The sequence below is a fragment of the Suncus etruscus genome, chromosome 13 (assembly GCF_024139225.1).
Source record: "Suncus etruscus isolate mSunEtr1 chromosome 13, mSunEtr1.pri.cur, whole genome shotgun sequence".
NCBI classification, from domain to species: domain Eukaryota; kingdom Metazoa; phylum Chordata; class Mammalia; order Eulipotyphla; family Soricidae; genus Suncus; species Suncus etruscus.
In genome coordinates, this window is record NC_064860.1 from 27,718,530 (window position 1) to 27,742,346 (window position 23,817).

A 23,817-nucleotide genomic window follows, 5' to 3' on the forward strand; every position below is an offset into this window, starting at 1 on the left:
AAATGTATGAGTTCTTATCCCTAGTAAATAAGAGCTTATTTCTATACATAAAATTTCCCTTTTTTTAGTATGCCTTTGCAAGAAGAAATGGTACTATATTATATTGCTAGTGCATTTGGGGGTGAAAGTGCATTTGGGGGCTCCATCACCTGACCTATTATCCCAGACAAGACTTTTCTTGTATGTTTTGGTATCAAGCAGAACCAAAACAGGTGGAATTAAGAAAGAAAAGAAAACAAAAACAAAACAAATATATATATGCATATATATACAAACTCACATATAATATATATTTTAAGAAAATGCATCATGTATTTGACGATTATACGTAGTGAGAGCAAATTTATTTAAAAAAATAGAAAGAAAAAATAAAAAAGAAAAATGAAGGGAAGAAAATGATTAAAAAGAAAGAAAAATAAAGAATTACAGTGATAAGCAAATTTGTGGAGATTATTTGCGTCTCCAATGAGGTCATTAAGACAATGGCAGAAGGTTTAGTAAGCTTTTGTTGTTAGTTTTCTGTTATTTCATTTTTTTCCAAACACTAAGTGACCTCAGCTAAACATCTAAGTTAATGTGTTTCCATTGTGGGGATGACAGCATCAAACAAATGAAGTTGTACAGAAAGAAATTCAAAGCACTATAATTGATATTGTGGTTTTTGTGGGGTGTATTCTCAGATGCCAGGGCTCCTTAAAGAAGGAGAAAGTAGGAAGGAGTGTGCCTACACTCCAAAAAAAAGGCGCAAATACCAGCATACCTGGAGTTTTTACAGATTGGTGACTCTATATAGAAATGAAGCAGGGCCACAGGCAAAGCAGCAATTATGGGTGATGAATGCAGCAGGAATGGCTTCACCAGGGCAGGGCTTTGCCTCTCCTCTCTCCTGAGATTGCTAGTTTTCAGCCACTTGGTCAGTATACCCAGGATTTTTTATGGCTTAGTTTACATCTTTTTCTTTTTTTTTTTTTTTTTGAGAAAAGAGTAAGCCTATGGAACTGGCCTGGTGCAAACATGATAACTCATATTTGATATTGATAAGCATATTTTCTCATTCCTATCTTACTATTCTCTTTTCAGTTTTGTTTTGTCTTGGGGCTACATCAGACAGTATTCAAAGGGTTCAGGGAACCATATAGGATGCCAGTGATCAAACCAATGTTGGCCACTATCATTTAGCCCCGTTCTTTTATTGTTTATGTAGTTTTTATTTTGCTGGGCTTTCAAGCAATGATAAAAAAAAAAAAGTACAGGGGACTCTTCCAGTTGGTTTTAGCCAAAAGGATCAAATAAAGGACCTGAAGTCTGAGGACTACTATGGTTACCCCAGAGGTACTATAGGGGCCTCAAAAACTGCAAACAGCAACTTGCATAAAGAACCATATGGTGCTGGAGACTTAATCTAGATTAGGTACATGCAAAGTATATGCCTTAATCCCTATACCATCTCTGTTCCTCCTCATGAAGACAATGATTGTTATTATTATTACTTAGATAATATGCTTTATAACAATGTTAATATTTATGCTTTTGGAATACTATTTATATATAATAAAAGGTGAAATCTTGCCTTTAGCTACAACTTGGAATAAAAGACCTGGGGCTGGTCACATCAAACAAAGTAAGCAGAGAGAAAGAAAGATATTTCAATTTTCTGTGTTTCATTTTTTTATTAATAAAATGATAGTTGAAACCAAAGAAATAGTATAGTAGTTAAGATACTTGCCTTGCACACAGATAACCTAAATTCATTTCCTAGCACAGCATTTAGTCCTCTGAGCACTGCCAGGAGTGATCACCAGGAAAGATCTGAGCACAGTCTAGTGTGGCCCAAAAACCCGAAAATAAAAAAATAGAAAAATAAATTAATAAAGGCAAAAAAAAACACTCAAAATGGGAGTAATACTTCTATCTGTGATGAGGATTAGATATAGATTATTATTAAACTAAATAATAAAAGTATTTAATGTTGTGCCTTCGAGGTAGTAAAACAACTAATAGGAATTCATAATTATTTTTACTACAAGTTTTGTAGAATAGTTTTGTCACTGATATAGAAATCCTAGACAAATCAAAGAATTGGCCATGACTATTAGTAATAATTAGGATTTCCCCAAGGCCTCATATCTTTTTTTCACTCCTTTCTAACTGATTTCCTTTCTTTCTTTTTTTTGTTTTTGTTTTTTTGTTTGGTTTTGGTTTTGGTTTTTGGGTCACACCCAGCAGTGCTTAGGGGTTACTCCTGGCTCTACACTCAGAAATCACTCCTGGCAGGCTCTGGGGACTATATGAGATGCCGGGACTTGAACCACCATCCTTCAGCATGCAAGGCAAATGCCTTACCTCCATTCTATCTCTCCAGCCCTGGTTTCCTTTCTTGGGTTCAAGAAAGTGCTTCCAGTAACAGTTATAATTGATTACCAAGTAAAGTCCATCATTTACTAAGGCTGCTGCTAAGCACATACAAGTAAATTCAGTGTAAATTATCCAAAAAAGTTACAATTGTACCACTTTGTAAAAACAAATAATTTACCGTCCATGGGCAATGTTCAATCTACATAACCATACATAATTCTGTGACTCATACTCAAAACATTTATCTCTGTTTCTCTTTAGGTCCTGAAGCATTTACGACATATTAACTTTACCAACAATATGGGGGAACAGGTGACTTTTGATGAATGTGGTGACCTGGTTGGAAACTATTCCATCATCAACTGGCATCTGTCCCCAGAGGATGGCTCCATTGTGTTTAAGGAGGTCGGATATTACAACGTCTATGCCAAGAAGGGAGAAAGGCTCTTTATCAATGAGGAGAAAATCCTGTGGAGTGGGTTCTCCAGGGAGGTATGTGCTGACTTCAGAACAAAAACAGAGGCAGGGGGTGGTAGTCGGCAAAAGATACAGAAGCAGTCTCTGTAAAGGAACAAACCACAGGAGTCAGGAATCTTTTCATCCCTCCAGCAGCTTACTGTTCCAAAAGTAGCACAGCTGCCCATCAGTGAAAGGATAGAATTAATAACCAGAATCTTGCCCCTGGTAATGGTGAGATGTTTTTTATTTTAATTTTCTATCATGGTACTGGAAAGAAATTACAGAGGTTAAAAGTTTCATGCAGTCAACTGTGGTTCTATCCGTGGCACTGCATATGGTTTCTTAAGTACCTCCAGTGCTCACTCCTGAGTATAGAAAGGGATGGCCTCAAATCTAAATTAGCCAGTAAAAAGATGCTAATACCCATGAACAGATCTCACTCTCCTTCCTAAACATCAGTGCATTTGGGACTGGAGAGATGGTACAGAAAGTAAGGAGCTTATTTTACAAAGAGCTGATCTCAGTTCGATCCTTAGTGCCACCACTAATGAATTACTCCAATAGAGATCCAGAAATAACCTTTGAGTATTGCCAGGTACAGTCAAAGCAAACAAACACACAAAACAAAACAAAGTAAAAACAGCCAAAAATGTTTTTTAATTTTTAAACCTAGAATTTTAATTAATAACCAGAATTCTATCACCCAATAAATGTGCAGTTATGGCACATTTTAATTAATAACCAGAATTCTACCACCCAATAAATGTGCAGTTATGGCAAGGTATATGGTAAGATAAAGACCATTCTATTGATGATTGGTTATGAGAAAACAGTAGGCTATTGAGAACCCAGATCTTTTATTGGAACAGACCCTGAATAGGGCATTCTTTAACTATTCCAATAAAACTGGATGAAAATTACTATATTTCTCCTTGCATTTGCTTTTTATTTATCACTCTTCATCATCTTTGAGCATTTTTACATAAGACATTAATTCAACTTTATCCTTTTGCTAAGCACATCTTAGGTTGATGAAAAGCTATAATTTGATTGTCTCTCAAAATGTAGGATAGATTTATCCTGGGAAAGGTGTCATAACATTTTCCAGATTGAGATTTGGGAGTTCTATAGGTATACTCCTCTGTCCAATAGTTGTATCCTTGTCTACAATATCATGTTTAAATTGCATATAACTTTGACATTTCAGCAATATTGTCAACTGTCCCCACGTTAAATCATTCATGTTACATGTTGCCCATATTAATGCACACAATTTATTGTTTCTGATGGCTTATGTTGACCTATTATTTTGTTTATAAATATATGTATTTCTTTATTTAAGCACCAAGATTGCAAACATTTTTGTAGTTGTGTTGCAGCCATAAAATGCATACACACCCTTTACCAGTGCAACTTTCCTGCCACCAATGTCCCCAATTTTCCTCCTCCCCCTGCCTGTCTTTGAGAAAAGCATTCTATTTCTCTCTATCATTGTTTTAGTAGTTGTTTTAGTAGTTGTTCATGTAATTATTTCTCTAACTGCACTTATCACTTTTTTTGATAAGCTTCTTATTATGGGCTGGTCCTTCCAGCCCTCATCTCTATTTCTCTGGATATAATTATACTGTCTTTTATTTTTCTTAAATCCCACATATGAGTGAGACTATTCCATGTTTATCTCTCTCACTCTGACTTATTTCACTCAACATAATAGTCTCCATGTCCATGTATAAGCAAATTTCGTGACTTCATTTTTTTTCTAACAGCTGCATAGTATTTGATTCTGTATATGTGCCAGTTTCTTTAGCCACTCATTTGTTGTTGGACATCTGGGTTGTTTCCAGATTCTGGCTATTGTAAATATAGTGCTGCTATGAACATAGGTGTACAGAGGGCATTATTATATTGTATTTTTTTTGTATTCCTAGGGTATATCCCTAGGAGTGGTATTGCTGAATCATATGGGAGCTCAATTTCCAGTTTTTTGAAAATCTCCATATTGTTTTCCAGAAAGGTTGGACTAGATGGCATTCCCGCCAGCAGTAAATGCGAGTTCCTTTTTTCCCACATCCACATCAGCAGTGGTTGTTCTTTGTGATGTGTGCTAGTCTCTGTGGCATGAGATGATATCTCATTGTTGTTTTAATTTGCATGTCCCTGATGATTAGTGACGTGGACATTTTTTTCATGTGCCTTTTGATCATTTGTATTGTTTGTGCCTTTTGACCATTTGTATTGCTTGTTTGAGGAAGTGTCTATTCATTTCTTCTCTGCATTTTTTGATGTGACTCATTATTTTGTTATTTTGCCACCCACAAGAGGCACGAGAAAAATATTACCGATTTATTTTATAAATTCAGTATAAATCTTTACACCAAAACAATAGGAATAATGTAAGATAATAATAGATCAATGTTTCTTCATTTATACTTATTACATAAATCACTTTTATTCAATTAAACTCATTTATGAATCTTTACATGAAAACAATAGGAACAGTATAAGCCAATATATTCACAGACTAATATTGCTGTCATGACCAAAGCAAAAATTCTTACAACAATAAATTGGAGTGATCCTTTTTTAAATTTTTTTGATCTCTCTGAGTTTATATATAATTAGAATGCTCAATTACTGGAGAATTTGTACTATGTTGCCTCTGATTGCATGGGACAATAGTTATCCTAGACAGGTCTATGTTGTAAATGCAGAAGTAGGGGGGAAAGAAAAAATATATAATTATATGTGAGCATACTGTCCTAAATATAGCTTTTGTTTTGGTTGATAACCATAAGAAATGACCAAAAGAGGGGCTGGAAGGGCCGGTGAGGTGGTGCTAGAGGTAAGGTGTCTGCCTTGCAAGCGCTAGAGAAGGACGGATTGTGGTTCGATCCCCCGGCATCCCATATGGTCCCCCCAAGCCAGGGGCAATTTCTGAGTACTTAGCCAGGACTAACCCGTGAGCATCAAACGGGTGTGACCCAAAACTTCCCCCCCCAAAAAAAAAGAAATCAAAAGAGGGGCTGGAGAGAAAGCGTGGGGGTAAAGTGTTTGCCTTGCATGCAGAAGGATGGTGGTTTGCATCCCCGCATCCCATATGGTCCCCTGAGTCTGCCAGGAGCGATTTCTGAGCATAGAGCCAGAAGGAATCCCTGACCACCTCCAAAAACAAAAAAAAAAAAAGAAGAGAAAAAAAAAAAGAAAAAAGAAATAACCAAAAGATGTTCAAATATAAACATCTAAACATCTAATGGTGAGGGAAAAAATCAAGGATTAGAATTAATCAAATTCACTTTAAGTCCGTTAAGGAAATACACTAGTTAAAATATATTTTATCTGAAATTAATGTAGTTCATAGTTTTCCTTTTGTTACTAATTAATAGATATAGCTTTCTAGTCCATTTTTGGGGCTCTTTCTTAGAAAAGGGGTCCTTTCAAGCAGTACTCAGGGGATCTCAGGTGATACCTTGGCTATGAGGATCTTTTTACCCTTTTGTGCCTATCCTGCCTGCCTCTCTGAACTATTGTAAAGATCTCCAAAATCATTCTCTAGAGTCTAAAATAAAACTGTAGGAAAAACAATTAACTATAAAATTAAAAGTCTACCTTCCAGATGAATGTTCCTTCATTTCGGCATTTCTCTTATGACTGTCCTTTGTGTCTGTATCTTCTATTTTTTCCAGTAAATCTCATTCTATGACATGAATGAGATGGAAACAGGAATTGCTTAAGGAGGATTTTTAGTCAACATGTGGAAAGTCAACAATTAATCTTCTTAGCTTCCCATTGTATGCTCTTGTGTGTACTTGGCTTGTACTCATGTTGCCCTTGTCCTAAACTATCTTTCCCTTTTGAACATAAGAGAACAAGGGTCTGGGCCTGGAGAGATAGCACAGCGCCGTTTGCCTTGCAAGCAGCCGATCCAGGACCAAAGGTGGTTGGTTCGAATCTTGGTGTCCCATATGGTCCCCCGTGCCTGCCAGGAGCTATTTCTGAGCAGACAACCAGAAGTAACCCCTGAGCACTGCCGGGTGTGCCCCAAAAACCAAAAAAAAAAAGAGAGAGAGAACAAGGGTCTCTCTTTTTACTTTACCTACAAAGAGGCTAGATCTTTGGCTCTTGTCCTGGGTCCAATTACTGCCCCCTTGCAAATGCCACAGGTGCTTGACTACTGACTCACTTTTGTTATTACCACCTGTAGGTGCCTTTCTCCAACTGTAGTCGAGACTGCCTCGCAGGGACCAGAAAAGGAATAATTGAGGGGAAGCCCACCTGCTGCTTTGAGTGTGTGGAGTGTCCTGATGGAGAATACAGCGATGAAACAGGTAAAGGAACAGCTCTTTAGGGACACAGTTTAGGGTTTAGTTCCCATTGGCACCTTGAAGTCCTTTAGGAGGTGCTTGGCACAGTTTTTTTGTTTTTTTTTTTAATAGATTAAGGACTGAGGGTGAAGAGTGTTAATACAGTGGGAAGTATGGATGGGAATGAGGGATGAGGGGGTATTTGGATTTCCAAAGGGGGGAAAGGGGAAGGTATATGGTAGGGGTAGGAAAGGAGAAACGAGAAAATACATTGGAAAGGAAGGTAAAAGAGGAAAGAAAAAAAAGTAGAGAGAAGAGTGGAGAAGAAATGATAAAAAGAGAAAGTAGTGAGAAGAGAGGAGAGAATAGCAAGGGAATGTAAGTTTGCTTGAGTGTGTTCGATGAGTATAGTCTGTAATTTAAGTCCGTATGTCACGGGTACTGCTTCGGTGGTCTGACTGGCCACGTGCTTTGATTCCTAAAAGAAGGTATAACCTTGAAAAAAAGTGTATGTTAAAGAGTTTTCTCGGGACCATCTCGTAGTGCCAGCTAGGAATGGTATCTCGTGTAGTATCCCAAGCTGGCTTGGCACAGTTTTTAGTCTAACAAAGTATGTTCAAACATTGCATGGAAAAGGGAGAGGTGATCAAAAGAAATACTATATGTCTTTGTAATGCCATCAGCACACCTGTTACACCTCTTTCTTTTATTGTGACAATGTTCTCCAATATTGTTTGCCTACTTACACAGCTCAGTGAACCTACATAGACAAAGTCCTGACATGCTTCAGAGTTAATATGTCATGATGCATTTTGGGCACCAGACTTACTTATGTTTTTCCTGATTCTTAGACTATGCACCCACAAATTAAAAATAATAATAAAACTATTTCATAGAATTTGGGGGTTGAGTTGATATTTGTAAAGCATGTGGTGAGTTATAGATAAATGCTTGTTAAATAAAACCTTTACTAGGTATATTAGAAGTATTATATAAGTGTTAATAAACGATGTTATTGGAGACGGAGCGATAGCACAGGAGTAGGGTGTTTGCCTTGCATGTGGCTGACACAGGACAGACCTGAGTTCTATCCCTGGTATCCCATATGTTTCCCCGAGCTAGGAACAATTTCTGAGCATAGCCAGAAGTAACCCCTGAGAGTCACCGGGTATGGCCCAAAAACCAAAAAAAAATTGATGTTATCACAATCATGAGGTTATTTTTGGTTTTATTTTGCAGATAAAACTTAGGAGCAGAGAGGTCAAGGAATCTAACACAGTCACGGATAGTTAGCAAAGCCAAAGCCAATATTCCCATTCAAGTAACTGACTGTAAAGCCCAGACTGCTTTGATTCATCAAATTGTACTCAGTCTGGAACATAGCAGAAATAACAAACATTCATTGCTTGACTCTCAGTTCAGGACTGAGTCTGCAGATTCTTACTGGAAAATCATGTAGGCAGTATGTTGTGAAAGGCATAGGTCAGAAGTGTAATTTTCTTTCCATTGATCTAGAACAGTGTTTATCAACCTTTTTTTGTGGGGGGGGGGCCACACCCGGTGACACTCAGGGGTTACTCCTGGCTACGCACTCAGAAATTGCTCCTGGCTCAGGGACACTGGGGATCGAACTGAGGTCCATCCAGGGTCAGCTGTGTGCAAGGCAAACACCCTACCAATGTGCTATCGCTCGGGACCCTTTATCAACCTTTTTAACAACTGAAGAATAACACTTATCCTACATCCCAGTCCAGCAAGCAGTTATGGCACAGTAGACCCGTTGTTTTCAACCTTACTAAGCCAGCAGACCAGTACCAGTCTGTGGTTGCAGAAAACTGGCCAAGAGGAGACCTTCTCTGACTTGGCCACAAAGTCCCTGCATGTATCCAAAATAGAACTAAGATTGACTCAGTGTCAATAGTTGATGGGCTATTGTCAATTTTTTGGTGTGTAGAGAGACCTCCTATCCAGAAAAATTGATCATTTTACATAAGTCAACAAAGGGTGTTAAAAAGATAAGTTAATATGTAGATATACGGGGAGTGGGAGGGGCGCGCAAAAAAAATGTAGATATCCATATATTATCACCACGTGAAAAAGAAAAATACCAAACATATTAAATTATGTATATTAGTAAACATAGGTCAGGGCTCAATATATTATTTAATAATATTAAAAGTCCCAATTAATTCAACAATAAGGAACATTTTATAATTATTGATTGCATCCAATAACCTATGTGTTCTCACCATCACATTTATGAAACTCAAACATCTCAGTATAGAACACATAATAACCTTTCCCTGGTACATTTTACAGATGCAAGTGCCTGTGACAAGTGTCCCGATGACTTCTGGTCCAATGAGAACCACACTTCCTGCATTGCCAAAGAGATTGAGTTTCTGTCCTGGACAGAACCCTTTGGAATAGCCCTTACGCTTTTTGCCGTGCTGGGTATCTTCCTGACAGCCTTTGTGCTGGGTGTCTTCATCAAGTTCCGCAACACTCCCATCGTCAAGGCCACAAACCGAGAGCTCTCCTACCTCCTCCTCTTTTCCCTTCTCTGCTGTTTCTCCAGCTCTCTGTTCTTCATCGGGGAGCCCCAAGACTGGACCTGCCGCCTACGCCAGCCAGCATTTGGCATCAGCTTTGTGCTGTGCATCTCCTGCATCCTGGTGAAAACCAACCGTGTCCTCCTGGTATTTGAGGCCAAGATCCCCACCAGTTTTCACAGGAAATGGTGGGGCCTCAATCTGCAGTTCCTGCTCGTCTTCCTCTGCACTTTCATGCAGATTGTCATCTGTGTGATCTGGCTGTACACGGCACCTCCTTCCAGCTATCGAAACCATGAACTGGAGGATGAGATCATCTTCATCACTTGCCACGAGGGTTCGCTCATGGCTCTGGGCTTTCTGATCGGCTACACTTGCCTCCTGGCTGCCATCTGCTTCTTCTTCGCCTTCAAGTCCCGAAAGCTGCCTGAGAACTTCAACGAGGCCAAATTCATTACCTTCAGCATGCTCATCTTCTTCATTGTCTGGATCTCTTTCATTCCAGCCTACGCCAGCACCTATGGCAAGTTTGTCTCTGCGGTGGAAGTGATCGCTATCCTCGCAGCCAGCTTCGGCTTGCTGGCTTGCATCTTCTTCAATAAGGTCTACATCATCCTCTTCAAGCCATCCCGTAACACGATTGAGGAGGTGCGTTGCAGCACCGCTGCTCATGCTTTCAAAGTAGCGGCCCGGGCCACTCTACGCCGCAGCAATGTCTCCCGCAAGCGCTCCAACAGTCTTGGGGGCTCCACAGGATCCACCCCCTCTTCTTCCATCAGCAGCAAGAGCAACAGCGAAGACCCCTTTCCACCACCGGAGAGGCAGAAGCTGCAGCAGCCGCTGGCCCTACCCCAGCAAGAACAACAGCAGCATCCCCTGAGCCTGCAACAGCAGCAGCCGCCAGTGCCACAGTCCCAGCAGCCGCCCAGATGCAAGCAGAAGGTCATCTTCGGCAGTGGCACAGTCACCTTCTCCTTGAGCTTTGACGAGCCTCAGAAGAGCACCCTTGCTCACAGGAATTCCATGCACCAGAACTCCTTGGAGGCCCAGATAAGCAGCGAGGCCCTGTCCAGGCACCAGGCATTACTCCCTCTTCAAGGCGAGGAGGCCAATTTGGAATTGAGCTCTCAGGACACAGGACTGTCAGGCCCTGTGGGTGGGGACCACCAGCCAGAGATGGATCCTGAAGAGTCGTCCCCAGCTCTAGTAGTGTCCAGTTCTCGTAGCTTTATCATCAGCGGGGCAGGCAGCACTGTCACGGAAAATATATTACATTCATAAAATCGAAGATGGTCAGTCGGGAAAATCCAGAGAGGTTTTCAGGGATCATGCACTCTGATGGGCCAAAGGAGAACTTTTTACCTTCAAGGAAAGAGATAAACCAAATGTCTCGAGTTTAGTTGCATGTCTCCAATGACAGTGAATTGGTTCCTGTTCTCTTTAAAAATTAAAAAAGAAAAGCCACATGCTTCTACGGTTGTTTGGGAGCCCTAATCAGATACTCTTGTTTCTTCCTCTGTTCTATCCCACCCAAGAGTCCAGAGATGGAACCAAGGCTTTCTTTGTATATGTAGGCAAAATAAGTGTAGACATACATATAAGGATCTTCTCAAAACATTGTGGATAGCAGGGTCCCAAAAGAAGAATGTACAGAGAATCAGGGCATCAAATTTGGCACCACTAAACCATCTGAAAGGCAGAAAGTCTCCCAACACCTCAACAGTTGGAAAGGACTCTATAAATGTTCTAAATTGTAAGGTAACTGTGTCCCCTCCTATTTATGAAAACCATAAAATATTGTTCTCTTGCTGTTGCTGCTGTTGTCATGGGACATCTAGAGAGTGAACACGCTTTCTGTACCCACCTTTCTGGTGTTGCCCAGAATGTGACCATGACAACACATTTAGATTGCAAGAGTTCAAGGATTGCCTCATATTGTTGGGGCAAGACTGAATAATGTCATTGAGCTGTATCTATAGTTAATATTTCTCTGTGTTGTTTTATCCTTAAGAAAATGCTTCTTTGTAGCATTCCATGGTCAATATAAAGTCGAAAAATGTCATAGTCTGATTAATATAAGGCAGTATTATGGAATTCCACTTTCCTTGCCCACTCACTGCCATCACTCTTTTATATTATGGTTCTGGTGAGCACAAGGTGTCCAAAAGCTCCCCATACTTGCATACAAGGCTTACTGAAACCAGATATATACCTACCTTTATAGTGAATAAGACTCTCAGTTCTTGCTCCATACCAGTTGTTGAAGCACAAGCATAAGTATTCGTAGAATACTACACTGGCACTCCCCCACACTCCAGCCTCTCCAAATGCCATCCTACATTTCCTCCAGCAGTGGAGCTGGAAAGGCATTCTGCTGAGCATTCAAGCTTAAAGCCTGAACCTGGGTTCATGTTTCAAGTTGGGTCATTTACAAGTTTTGACCATGGGCAGGAAACTTAACCTAGATAAAGCCTCAGCTTCCTTGTCTTTAAAGAGGGAATAATTATCATTCTTTGCTCTCAGAACTCTAATGTGGATGAAATGAGATCATGTATGTAAAGTACTTTAGCATGGTGCCTAGCACATAGTAAGCACTCAATAAATAATAGCTTATGTGATGGATGACTGATGTTGCAATTACTTTTTTTCACTTGTTCGTTTCAAATACAAAACAAAACTTGTGTGTTTACTATGCACATTTTAATAACAAGTCCACTGTTCACAACCAATTTCTCTATAATATGCCTAAGAATTCTTGGGTCTGTCTAGTTCAAAGAGTCTTTCTTAATAATGCTGCTCCCAGTGAAATCAATCCCAAAGGGCTTTCTTGCTCCACCTCTGTGGTTCTGGCACTCAGATCTATAGCACCAATAATGACTCATCCACCTGGTGGAAGTTTCTTAAATAGATGTAAATACTGCTCTTTGTGCAATTGGGTTTGGGGTGAGGCCTCAAAGCTTCTGATAAGGATTTCCTATGACTGCAACATTCTAGAGGGTTTCCTTTCTACAATGTTTACAGCAACCTGTTGATAATAAGGCTGTTCATTTGTTTAAAAAGAATTCAAAGGACGTTCTGGGGACATATATGCTTCACCTATAAGGCCTTGAGTTTGATCCTCACATGTCCCCAAAGATAAAAGCATCAGAGGTTGCTATGTGGAAGCATAGAGAACTAGAGAACATACCAGATAGGAAAATCCTGCTGAAGCTTCTTCTACCCCAGTCAGAATTGTGGGGGAGGGGGCAACTACCCCAGAGCAGCCTACTGTGTCCAATCCTCATATCTCTGAGCAAGGGGCAGACTGAGGAATCTTTATATTTAACATTTCATTTGGCTTTAAAACACACAGAGATATACACAAATATAAAAATGTTATGGTGTCATTTCCTTCTACCCAGATAACACTGTGTAAACAGTCATTATAGTATGCAAAAACAATTGCACCCTCATTCTGCACCCTATAGCACTTCTGGAGTAGTACTATGAAAACATATTTAAACTGAGCCTCCTTTCACTGTGTGTTTAAGGTAAGTAATATTTTCTGATTATTTTTTATCAGGAAGATAGATTTAGTATCTTTGGAAATTTTTCATTACAAATCAGGAGTGTTAAAAACAACCTTTTTATTCTTCTATAGCAATCTATAACAATCTAGTTTCTGTCTCAAATTTATATTAAGCCCACAGATAGAAACCTCATGTCAGTCAAGTTAGGGTTTTCTCAATAATTTCAGAGGTTTCTTAATGACTGGATTTGGGGAAACTGGTTCATAAATCTCTTCTTTTTTATATGAGGATTTTTATGATAATAGTAATATGTAATTATAATTTATATTGTATAATGTTATATATGTCATATTAAATAATAATAATAATAATGTACAGATGTTACATCAACTTTTCCACTGAATCTCTGTGGACTTTTTATACCTGACCTCAAAAGTTGTTCTTTTTCCAGGTTAGTTTCCTGGACCTTCTCATTTGCATATGGTTACCATCCACGGAGTTCACAGTTATTTTCACCAGTTCATCACGTTGTCTTACATGTCAGAATCATCCATATCTGCCATTTTTCTCAGGTGAGAGAATGCTGGGACCCAAGAACTATTGGGCAGCACTCAGACCCTCCCTCCCATTACTTGGTACTGACTATTTGGCTACATTACCCAGAACTGCCCTATCTATGTGACCCCATGATGATATAGAGAATTGGTGAAAGAAATAAATTTCCAAGGTACATAAGGATAAACAGGGATCATATCTCCAAACTTGTACAGACACCTTGAGACAAGTCTGCTGTAAATCTTAAGGATTCTCCTTTGAATGTAATTTTTCTTTAGGATTTTGCTGCTTTCAGTATTCTATCCCCATCTGTGGGATTTGTCATTGTGACTAGGATGTGTCTTGGGGTGCTTTTCTTCAAGTCTCTTTTAGCTAGTACTCTTTTGGGCATGCAGGATTTGGTTGCTTGCTGTCTTTAGCTCTGGAAATTTCCCTGTAATAATGTCCTTGACTATTGATTCTACCTGGATATTTTCTTCCTGGATCTCTGGGACTCCAATGATTCTTATGTTAATGGATGAAATGAACTAATCAAGAGTCACAGAGTAGCAAGATATATCAGAAAAGTGGATCCCCAGGGCCATCCATGGCAGCCTGCCCAGGGTGCCAAGAGGTGGGTACCTCCCCCAACCCCCACCCTGCACCAGAGGGGTGGAATTGGGGAGGGGACTGGTGAACTTCCAGCTTTCAGCACAATTAAGGACCCAAACTCCTCTCTGGGAGCCTGAAGCTTAAGCAGGCAGTATGTGGAGCAGCATGGCTTCATGCCAAAGGCTTTTTGGCCAAACTTAGGGGAAGATGTGGGCTCCAGTTGCCCCCCAACAGCCTTCTCTCTCCTTTCTCCCAGACCCCAAGGCATGAGGAAGTCGATGGCAACTTTCCTCCCCACTAGTCCCCATTCTCAAACTACATGGGGCAATAGCCCCCATGCATAAAGTTTATATAGATTAACAAGATATCATAGAATTTAATCCACTTTATATTATACAGAATGTAATATACCATCCTTCCCCCTTTGGGTCACCACCTTTAGGCTCATTTCCAGTACTTGACCTATTCATACCATCACCTATGACCCCACATTAACCCTTTTTACCATCAGTTCTTGGCTCCTCACAAGCATATCATTATTCCTACTCAAGCCAGCTGCAAACAGCTCCCAAAGTAGAAAAATAGAGTCTCAGACTGAATAGAAACCAATACTCTGTTGCTATTAATCTACTTTCAGTGGCCTCCTTTCCTCCACCTTTCTTCATTGTGTACATGTGCTTGCTACCTTACTCGGTTTCTGAGAAGTCCCCACTCAAAGTCCTGATATGGGACTGCTGGGAGCAGTTTTGAAGACTCCATAAGGCCAAATCACAGACCAAAGTCATGTCCCAGACTTAACACTCCCCTGACTATTTCCAAAGAGATAAAAAGGGACATGTATATCTCCCTTGAATATCTTAAGTGTATTCCTTTACCAACTATTACTCTTAATGAATATTCTCTTATATAGTGACAATTTCACCCATTGTTTTGGCAGTTTTTGTTTGTTTTTGTTAATAGGAAATTCTGTCAGAAGAGCCTCTCTGTTTAGAGTTCATGTTAAAGCCAAGTTACCGGGATTGTTGGACTTGTTCCTTCTACCCCATACACACCATCACTTTAGTTTTTCTTTCAATTTTCTGTTTTTTTTAAATCATGTTGCTTTTGGTCTTCCTGAAAGAATTGTATTATGATCAGTTATGTCAACTATGTGACGCATTTTCATCAATAAATTAAAAAAAAAAAGAAAATTGGATCCAACATTTTTCTACCTGCAAGAAACACATTTGAATAGTCAAACACAGAATCAGTGTCAAAAGTTGGAAGAAAATCCTTCAAGTAAACCACACCTTAAAAAAGGCTGGAGTGGCCATACTAATATCAGACAACATAGAATTTAGGCTGAAAATAAGAGACAGAGAGGGCAATTATTTCATAATTAAGGGATATGTATATTAGGAAGAAAGCATAATCTTAAACATATATGCAGCAAATGAGGGGCCAGCAAAGTATTTAAAGCAACTGTTAATAGGCTTGAAGAAAGACATAAATAGCAAAAATTAGTAGTGGGAAGCCAACACTACCTTATCACCCCAGGATAAAACTCAACAAAGATATACTGGCTTTGAAAAAAAAATGGAAAAGAGAGCCTAGTAGATATATAGATATAGGGCTCTTTATTCCCCCAAAAGCTGAACACACCTTCTCCAATGCACATGGAATATTCTTCAAGACAGACCACATGCTGAACTATAAAACATACCTCCATCAAATTAAGAAGTTAGGGGGCCGAGCGGTGGCGCTAAAGATAAGGTGCCTGGGCGGGCTTTCGCAGAAGCCAGCTGCCCTGTCTGGGACATCAGGCAGGGAAAAGACACGAATCTGCGCCCGCCCAGTGGAGCCCGACTGTGAGTGCTCCTTGTAAATGTTTCTCTACTGTCCTCTTGCGTGAAACTCTTGGGAGTGGGGCAAAAGAGGCTCCAGAAATCTGCGCTTCCAGACGCCATTTCCAGGGCGGGTCTCCAGAAGGTGAAAACCGGCGGGCTTTCGCAGAAGCCAGCTGCCCTGTCTGGGACATCAGGCAGGGAAAAGACACGAATCTGCGCCCGCCCAGTGGAGCCCGCTCCGCTTCGCTACGTGGCCGTGCGCTCTTTCTAAGAAAAGAACACCATCGTAACAAGAAGAAAAAATCACACTAAGATCTGAGCTATAACACAGAAGCAAGCATTCCTCCTCGGACTGTCTTCTCCGTTGAATGCTTGGGCCTAAGATTTGATCCAGTGTGAGGCTTCACCCACGGAGGACTCCCATCCCCTAGAGACAAGTCAGCCCATCCAGAAAGGGCGGAGCCAGAGAAGTGTGCTGCCTACATCATATAGCCAATGAATACCACCACAACACGTAGAAAAACCCAAAATACAAGTGTGACAATAAGGAAACAACGCAGGCCAGCATCAGACATAGAGAATGAAGAGGACAAGTCTGATGACCAGATAATGGCCAACCAACTAATCAACCTCTCAGATAAGGACTTTAGACTAGCAATATGGAAGATGCTCAACGGACTCCAAGAAACCATGGATCGAGTTGAACAGAACACTAATAAGAACCAAGAAAATATGAAGACAGAAATCACAAAACTCCAAACTAAAATAACATATCAATTAACAGGCCTGAAAAACTCAGTAAACGAAGTGAATGACAAAATGGATAAGCTCTGGGACAGGATGTCAGAAGCTGAGAATAGACTTGGTGCTGTGGAAGATGAGATACATAACAATTCCATACAGCAGGAGAGATTGGACAAAAAACTTAAAGCAAATGAGCAGACAATGGAAAAATTAGTCAAAAAATGGGAACAGATGAAAATAGAAGTCTATGATAAGATCAACAGAAACAACTTAAGAATCATTGGAGTCCCAGAGACCCAGGAAGAAAATTCCCAGGAAGAATCAATGGTCAAGAACATCATTAAAGAGAAACTTCCAGAGCTAAAGAATATAGGTGATCAAATCCTACATGCTCGAAGAGTACCAACCAAAAGAGACCCCAGAAAAAACACCCCAAGACACATCCAAGTCACAATGACAAATCCCACAGATAGAGACAGAATTCTGAAAACAGCAAGATCAAAAGGGGAAATTACATTCAAGCAAGCTTCCCTGAGATTTACAGCAGACCTGTCACCAGAAACACTCAATGCCAGAAAGCAGTGGTGGGATATTGTGACAAGACTGAATGAAATGAATGCTTCACCCAGAATACTATACCCAGCAAAACTCACTTTCCGGTTTGACGGAAGAATACATGGTTTCACAGACAAAAAACAGCTCAGAAACTTCACAGACACAAAACTAGTCTTAAGAGAAAAACTGAAAGACCTAATCTAAGACAAGACTACCCAAAAGACACACCAAATTTTGATATAAAGATGGCGTTAAATCCCAGGACAATTCTTTCTCTCAACGTCAATGGACTAAATGCACCAGTTAAGAGACACAGAGTGGCTAAATGGATCAAAAAACTCAATCCAACCTTCTGCTGCCTACAAGAAACGCACCTGAATAGTCAGAACAAACATAGACTCAAAATAAAAGGCTGGAGAAAAGTTATCCAAGCAAACAACACCCATAAAAAAGCTGGAGTGGCCATACTAATATCAGATAATGCAAACTTTATACTCAGGAAGGTTGTAAGGGACAAAGATGGACATTTTATATTAATCAAGGGGTATGTAGAGCAGGAAGAAATAACTCTCTTAAACATATATGCACCGAATGAGGGGCCAGCAAAATATTTAATACAACTGTTGACAAATCTGAAAATAATATCAATAACAACACAATAATTGTGGGGGACCTTAACACGGCTTTGTCAACACTGGATAGGTCAACCAGACTGAAACCCAACAAGAATATACTAGACCTGAGGAGAGAAATGGAAGAAAGAGGCTTAGTGGATATATATAGGACACTCCACCCCCAGAAACCTGGATACACATTCTTCTCCAATGTACATGGGACATTCTCCAGGATAGACTACATGCTGGCACATAAAACATACCTCCATAAGATCAAGAGGATAGAAATTTTGCAGACTGCCTTTGCTGACCACAAGGCTCTGAAATTATTTGTGAATTCCAAAGGGACTCAGAAGAAAAACCTTAACACCTGGAAGTTAAACAGCCTCATAATCAATAACCAGTGGGTCCGAGATGAAATCAAGGAGGAAATCAAAAGGTTCCTGGAAACAAATGACAATCAAGACACAAACTATCAGAACTTATGGGACACAGCAAAAGCAGTACTGAGAGGAAAATTTATAGCTTTGCAAGCACACATCAGGAAGGAAGAAGAAGCTTACCTGAGTAGCCTAATGACACAGCTAATAGAACTAGAAAATGCTCAACAAAAGAACCCAAAAATAGGAAGACAGAAGGAAATAACAAAGCTGAGAGCAGAAATCAATGAAGTGGAAACCCAAAAAACAATCCGAAAGATCAACGAAAGCAGAAGTTGGTTCTTTGAAAAAATAAACAAGATTGATAGACCACTGGCAAACCTAACAAAGAAAGAGAGAGAGAGAAACTTGATAACTCGTATTAGGAATGAAAAAGGAGAGATCACTACTGATATGAGAGAGATTCAAAGGGTAATCAGAAACTACTTTGAGAAACTCTACGCCACTAAAAATGAGAACCTGGAAGAAATGGATAAATTTTTGGACTCTTATAATCTTCCACGGTTGAAGGAAGAGGATGTAGCATATCTAAACACCCCCATCACCATTGATGAAATTAGAATGGTAATCAAAGGTCTGCCGAAAAACAAAAGCCCAGGCCCAGATGGATTCACTAATGAATTCTTTCAAACTTTCCAAGAGGTACTACTACCAATCCTGGCAAGACTCTTTCATGAAATTGAACAAACGGAAACACTTCCAAATAGCTTTTATGAAGCCAACATCACCTTGATACGTAAACCAGACAGAGATGCTACAAAAAAAGAAAATTACAGACCAATATCGCTGATAAATGCAGATGCAAAGATCCTCAACAAAATCCTGGCAAATAGGATTCAATGCCTCATTAAGAAGATCATCCACTATGATCAAGTAGGTTTCATCCCAGGAATGCAAGGCTGGTTTAACATCCGTAAATCTATCAACATCATACACAACATCAATAACAAGAAAAATAAAAACCACATGATCATATCAATAGATGCAGAGAAAGCATTTGATAAGGTCCAACACCCATTCTTGATCAAAACTCTCAGCAAGATGGGAATGGAAGGAACCTTTCTCAATCTAGTTGAAGCCATCTACCACAAGCCAACGGCAAATATTATCCTCAACGGAGAAAAACTAAAAGCCTTCCCTCTAAATTCTGGTACAAGACAAGGCTGTCCTCTCTCACCACTCCTATTCAACATAGCACTGGAAGTACTTGCTATAGCGATTAGGCAAGAAAAAGATATCAAGGGAATCCAGATAGGAAAGGAAGAAGTCAAGCTCTCACTGTTTGCAGATGACATGATACTCTACTTAGAAAACCCTAAAGACTCTACCAAAAAGCTTCTAGAAACAATAGACTCATATAGCAAGGTGGCAGGCTACAAAATTAACACACAAAAATCAATGGCCTTTCTATACACCAACAGTAATAAAGAAGAAATGGACATTAAGAAAACAACCCCATTCACAATAGTGCCAAACAAACTCAAATATCTTGGAATCAACTTGACTAAATATGTGAAGGACCTATACAGAGAAAACTATAAAACTCTGCTCCAAGAAATAAGAGAGGACACGCGGAAATGGAAATGCATACCCTGCTCGTGGATTGGCATGATTAACATCATCAAAATGGCAATACTCCCCAAGGCATTATACAGATTTAATGCTATCCCTCTAAAGATACCCATGACATTCTTCAAAGAAGTGGATCAGACACTTTTGAAATTCATTTGGAACAATAAACACCCTCGAATAGCCAAAGCAATCATTGGGAAAAAGAATATGGGAGGAATTACTTTCCCCAACTTTAAACTGTACTACAAAGCAATAGTTATCAAAACAGCATGGTATTGGAATAAGGACAGGCCCTCCGATCAGTGGAATAGGCTTGAATACTCAGAAAATGTTCCCCGGACATACAATCACCTAATTTTTGATAAAGGAGCAAGAAATCCTAAATGGAGCAAAGAAAGCCTCTTCAACAAGTGGTATTGGCACAACTGGATAGCTGCTTGCAAAAAATTGAACTTAGACCCCCAGCTATCATCAAGTACGAAGGTAAAATCCAAATGGATTAAAGACCTTGATATCAGCCCCAAAACCATAAGATATATAGAACAGCACATAGGCAAGACACTCCAGGACATTACAGGCATCTTCAAGGAGGAAACTGCACTCTCCAAGCAAGTGAAAGCAGAGATTAACAGATGGGAATATATTAAGCTGAGAAGCTTCTGCACCTCAAAGGAAATAGTGCCCAGGATACAAGAGCCACCCACTGAGTGGGAGAACTATTCACCCATTACCCATCAGATAAGGGGCTAATCTCCAAAATATACAAGGCACTGACAGAACTTTACAAGAAAAAAACATCTAATCCCATCAAAAAATGGGGAGAAGAAATGAACAGACACTTTGACAAAAAAGAAATACAAATGGCCAAAAGACACATGAAAAAGTGCTCCACATCACTAATCATCAGGGAGATGCAAATCAAAACAACGATGAGATACCACCTCACACCACAGAGAATGGCCCACATCACAAAGAATGAGAATAAACAGTGTTGGCGGGGATGTGGAGAGAAAGGAACTCTTATCCACTGCTGGTGGGAATGTCGTCTAGTTCAACCTTTATGGAAAGCGATATGGAGATTCCTCCAAAAACTGGAAATCGAGCTCCCATATGATCCAGCTATACCACTCCTAGGAATATACCCTAAGAACACAAAAATACAGTACAAAAACCCCTTCCTTACACCCATATTCATTGCAGCACTATTTACCATAGCAAGACTCTGGAAACAACCAAGATGCCCTTCAACAGATGAATGGCTAAAGAAACTGTGGTACATATACACAATGGAATATTATGCAGCTGTCAGGAGAGATGAAGTCATGAAATTTTCCTATACATAGATGTACACGGAAACTATTATGCTGAGTGAAATAAGTCAGAGAGAGAGAGAAAAACGCAGAATGGTCTCACTCATCTATGGGTTTTAAGAAAAATGAAAGACATTCTTGCAATAATAATTTTCAGACACTAAAGAGAAAAGAGCTGGAAGTTCCAGCTCACCTCAGGAAGCTCACCACAAAGAGTGATGAGTTTAGTTAGAGAAATAACTACATTCTGAACTTTCCTAATAATGAGAATATATGAGGGAAATGGAGAGCCTGTTTAGAGTACAGGCAGGGGTTAGGTGGGGAGGAGGGAGACTTGGGACATTGGTGGTGGGAATGTTGCACTGGTGATGGGTGGCGTTCTTTACATGACTGAAACCCAAACACAATCATGTATGTAATCAAGGTGTTTAAATAAAAAAAAAAAAAAAGAAAAAAAAAAGATAAGGTGCCTGCCTTCCCTGCGCTAGCCTTGGACGGACCGCGGTTCGATCCCCCGGTGTCCCATATGGTCCCCTAAGCCAGGAGCAACTTCTGAGCGCATAGCCAGGAGTAACCCCTGAGCGTTACCGGGTGTGGCCCAAAAACCAAAAAAAAAAAAAATATTAAGAAGTTAGAAATAATATCAAATATCTTTTCTGACCATGATGCACTGAAAATAGAAATGAATTACAAACAGATACGAAAAAACAACTTTAACTCTTGAAAATTTAGCTCACTTCTGAACAATCAGTGAGTCAGAAACTAAATCAAAGAGGAAATCAAAAGATTCTTGGGAAAAAATGAGAATGAATAGCATAGCTTAAGACATAGGAAAAAGACCAAGAAAATGATCTAAAAGAAGGCAGATAGAAGGAAATAATAAAACTCAAAGCAGAAATTATTGGACAGGAAACCATAAAACAATACAAAATATCAATAAAAGCAAGAGTTGGTTCTTTGTAAAAATAAACAAGATTGATAACCCACTAGCAAACTCACAAAGAAAGGGAAAGAAACTTAATAAACAGAATCAAAAATGGAAAGGGGAGGGCGGAGAGATAGCACAGTGGTGTTTGCCTTACAAGCAGCCAACCCAGGACCTAAGATGGTTGGTTTGAATCCTGGCGTCCCATATGGACCCCTGTGCCTGCGGGGAACTATTTCTGAGTAGATAGCCAGGAATAACCCCTGAGCACTGCCGGATGTGGCCCAAAAACCAAAAAAAAAAAAAACCAAAAAAACAAAAAAAGGAAAGGAGATGTCACTATAGATGCAACAGATACTGAGGGTAATTGGAGATTACTTTGAGACTCTTATGCCATAAAACAGGAGAATATGGAAAAATGAATAGATTTTTGGACTCCTATAATTTCCCAAGGCTGAATCAAGTTGGTCTGGAATTTCAAACCTTTAAAGAGTGCATACTGTCAATATTTTTTAAGCTCTTCCAGGAAATTGAAGAAACATAAACTCTTCTAACAGTTTCTATGAAGCTAACTAAATATTGATACCAATAGCAGACAGAGACACCACAAAAAAATTATAGGCCAATATCCTGATGAACACAGATGCAAATATCCTCAACAAAATATTAGCAAATAGAATCTAACAACTTATCAAGAAGATGATACACATGACCAAATAGGATTCATTCCAGGGGTGCAAGGCTGATTTGACATATGCAACTCAATATTTATGATATATCATATCAGTAAAAGTAATAACTAAAATCATAATTATATTAATAAATGCAGAGAAAGCATTTGACAAGGTACAATGCCTATTCATGATAAAAAAAAACTCTCAATAAGTTGGAATAGAAGGAACTTTTCTCAATATAGTCAAGGTCATTTACAACAAGCCCACGACAAATATTAGATTATATTAGTTATATAGTTTATAGTTATATTAGAACACTAATATTAGTTATATTAGAACACTAATTTGCAAGGGTTTTTTTTGGTGGAACTATTATTTTATTTATTTTATTTTATATATTATTTATGAAAAACCTGAAAATATGAAATCATGAAAGAGCAAGAGTAGAATTATTTTATTTTATTTTATTGAAATCATTGTGATCTACAAAGTCCTTCATAGTTGGATTTTAGATATACAGTGAATTGGGGTCATTCACAACACCAGTGTCAATGTTCCTGCACCAATTATTCCAGAGTACATCCTAAATCGACACCCTCTGCCATCTGGTGGGCCAATCTAACAGGACCATATAAGTTTAGATTGTTTAAGTTTTGGTCTCTTGATTCTATTGTCACTGACATTGGTTTGGATATTTAGTTAGGTAATAGCTAGCTATCAACCCCAAATAAAAGTGTTAAAAAAATTTCCTGGTAACCTCTTCTCTTGATATACTGTAAAAGCCCATCTGGATTATTATACCTTTCCCTCAGGAGGGTTGGGGGAGTTGGTTTGA

The 23,817-nt window shown here is 39.3% G+C and overlaps 1 protein-coding gene across 1 annotated transcript in view; it reads left to right on the forward strand.

The window, feature by feature from the left end:
- Positions 1-10,948, forward strand: part of CASR (calcium sensing receptor) — a 32,576-nt gene extending 21,628 nt beyond the window's left edge. Inside the window, 3 exon segments of the mRNA XM_049785876.1 lie at positions 2,617-2,847; positions 7,016-7,139; positions 9,435-10,948. Of these exon segments, the coding sequence (XP_049641833.1) occupies positions 2,617-2,847; positions 7,016-7,139; positions 9,435-10,948 (1,869 nt within the window).
- Positions 10,949-23,817: the final 12,869 nt, after the last annotated feature.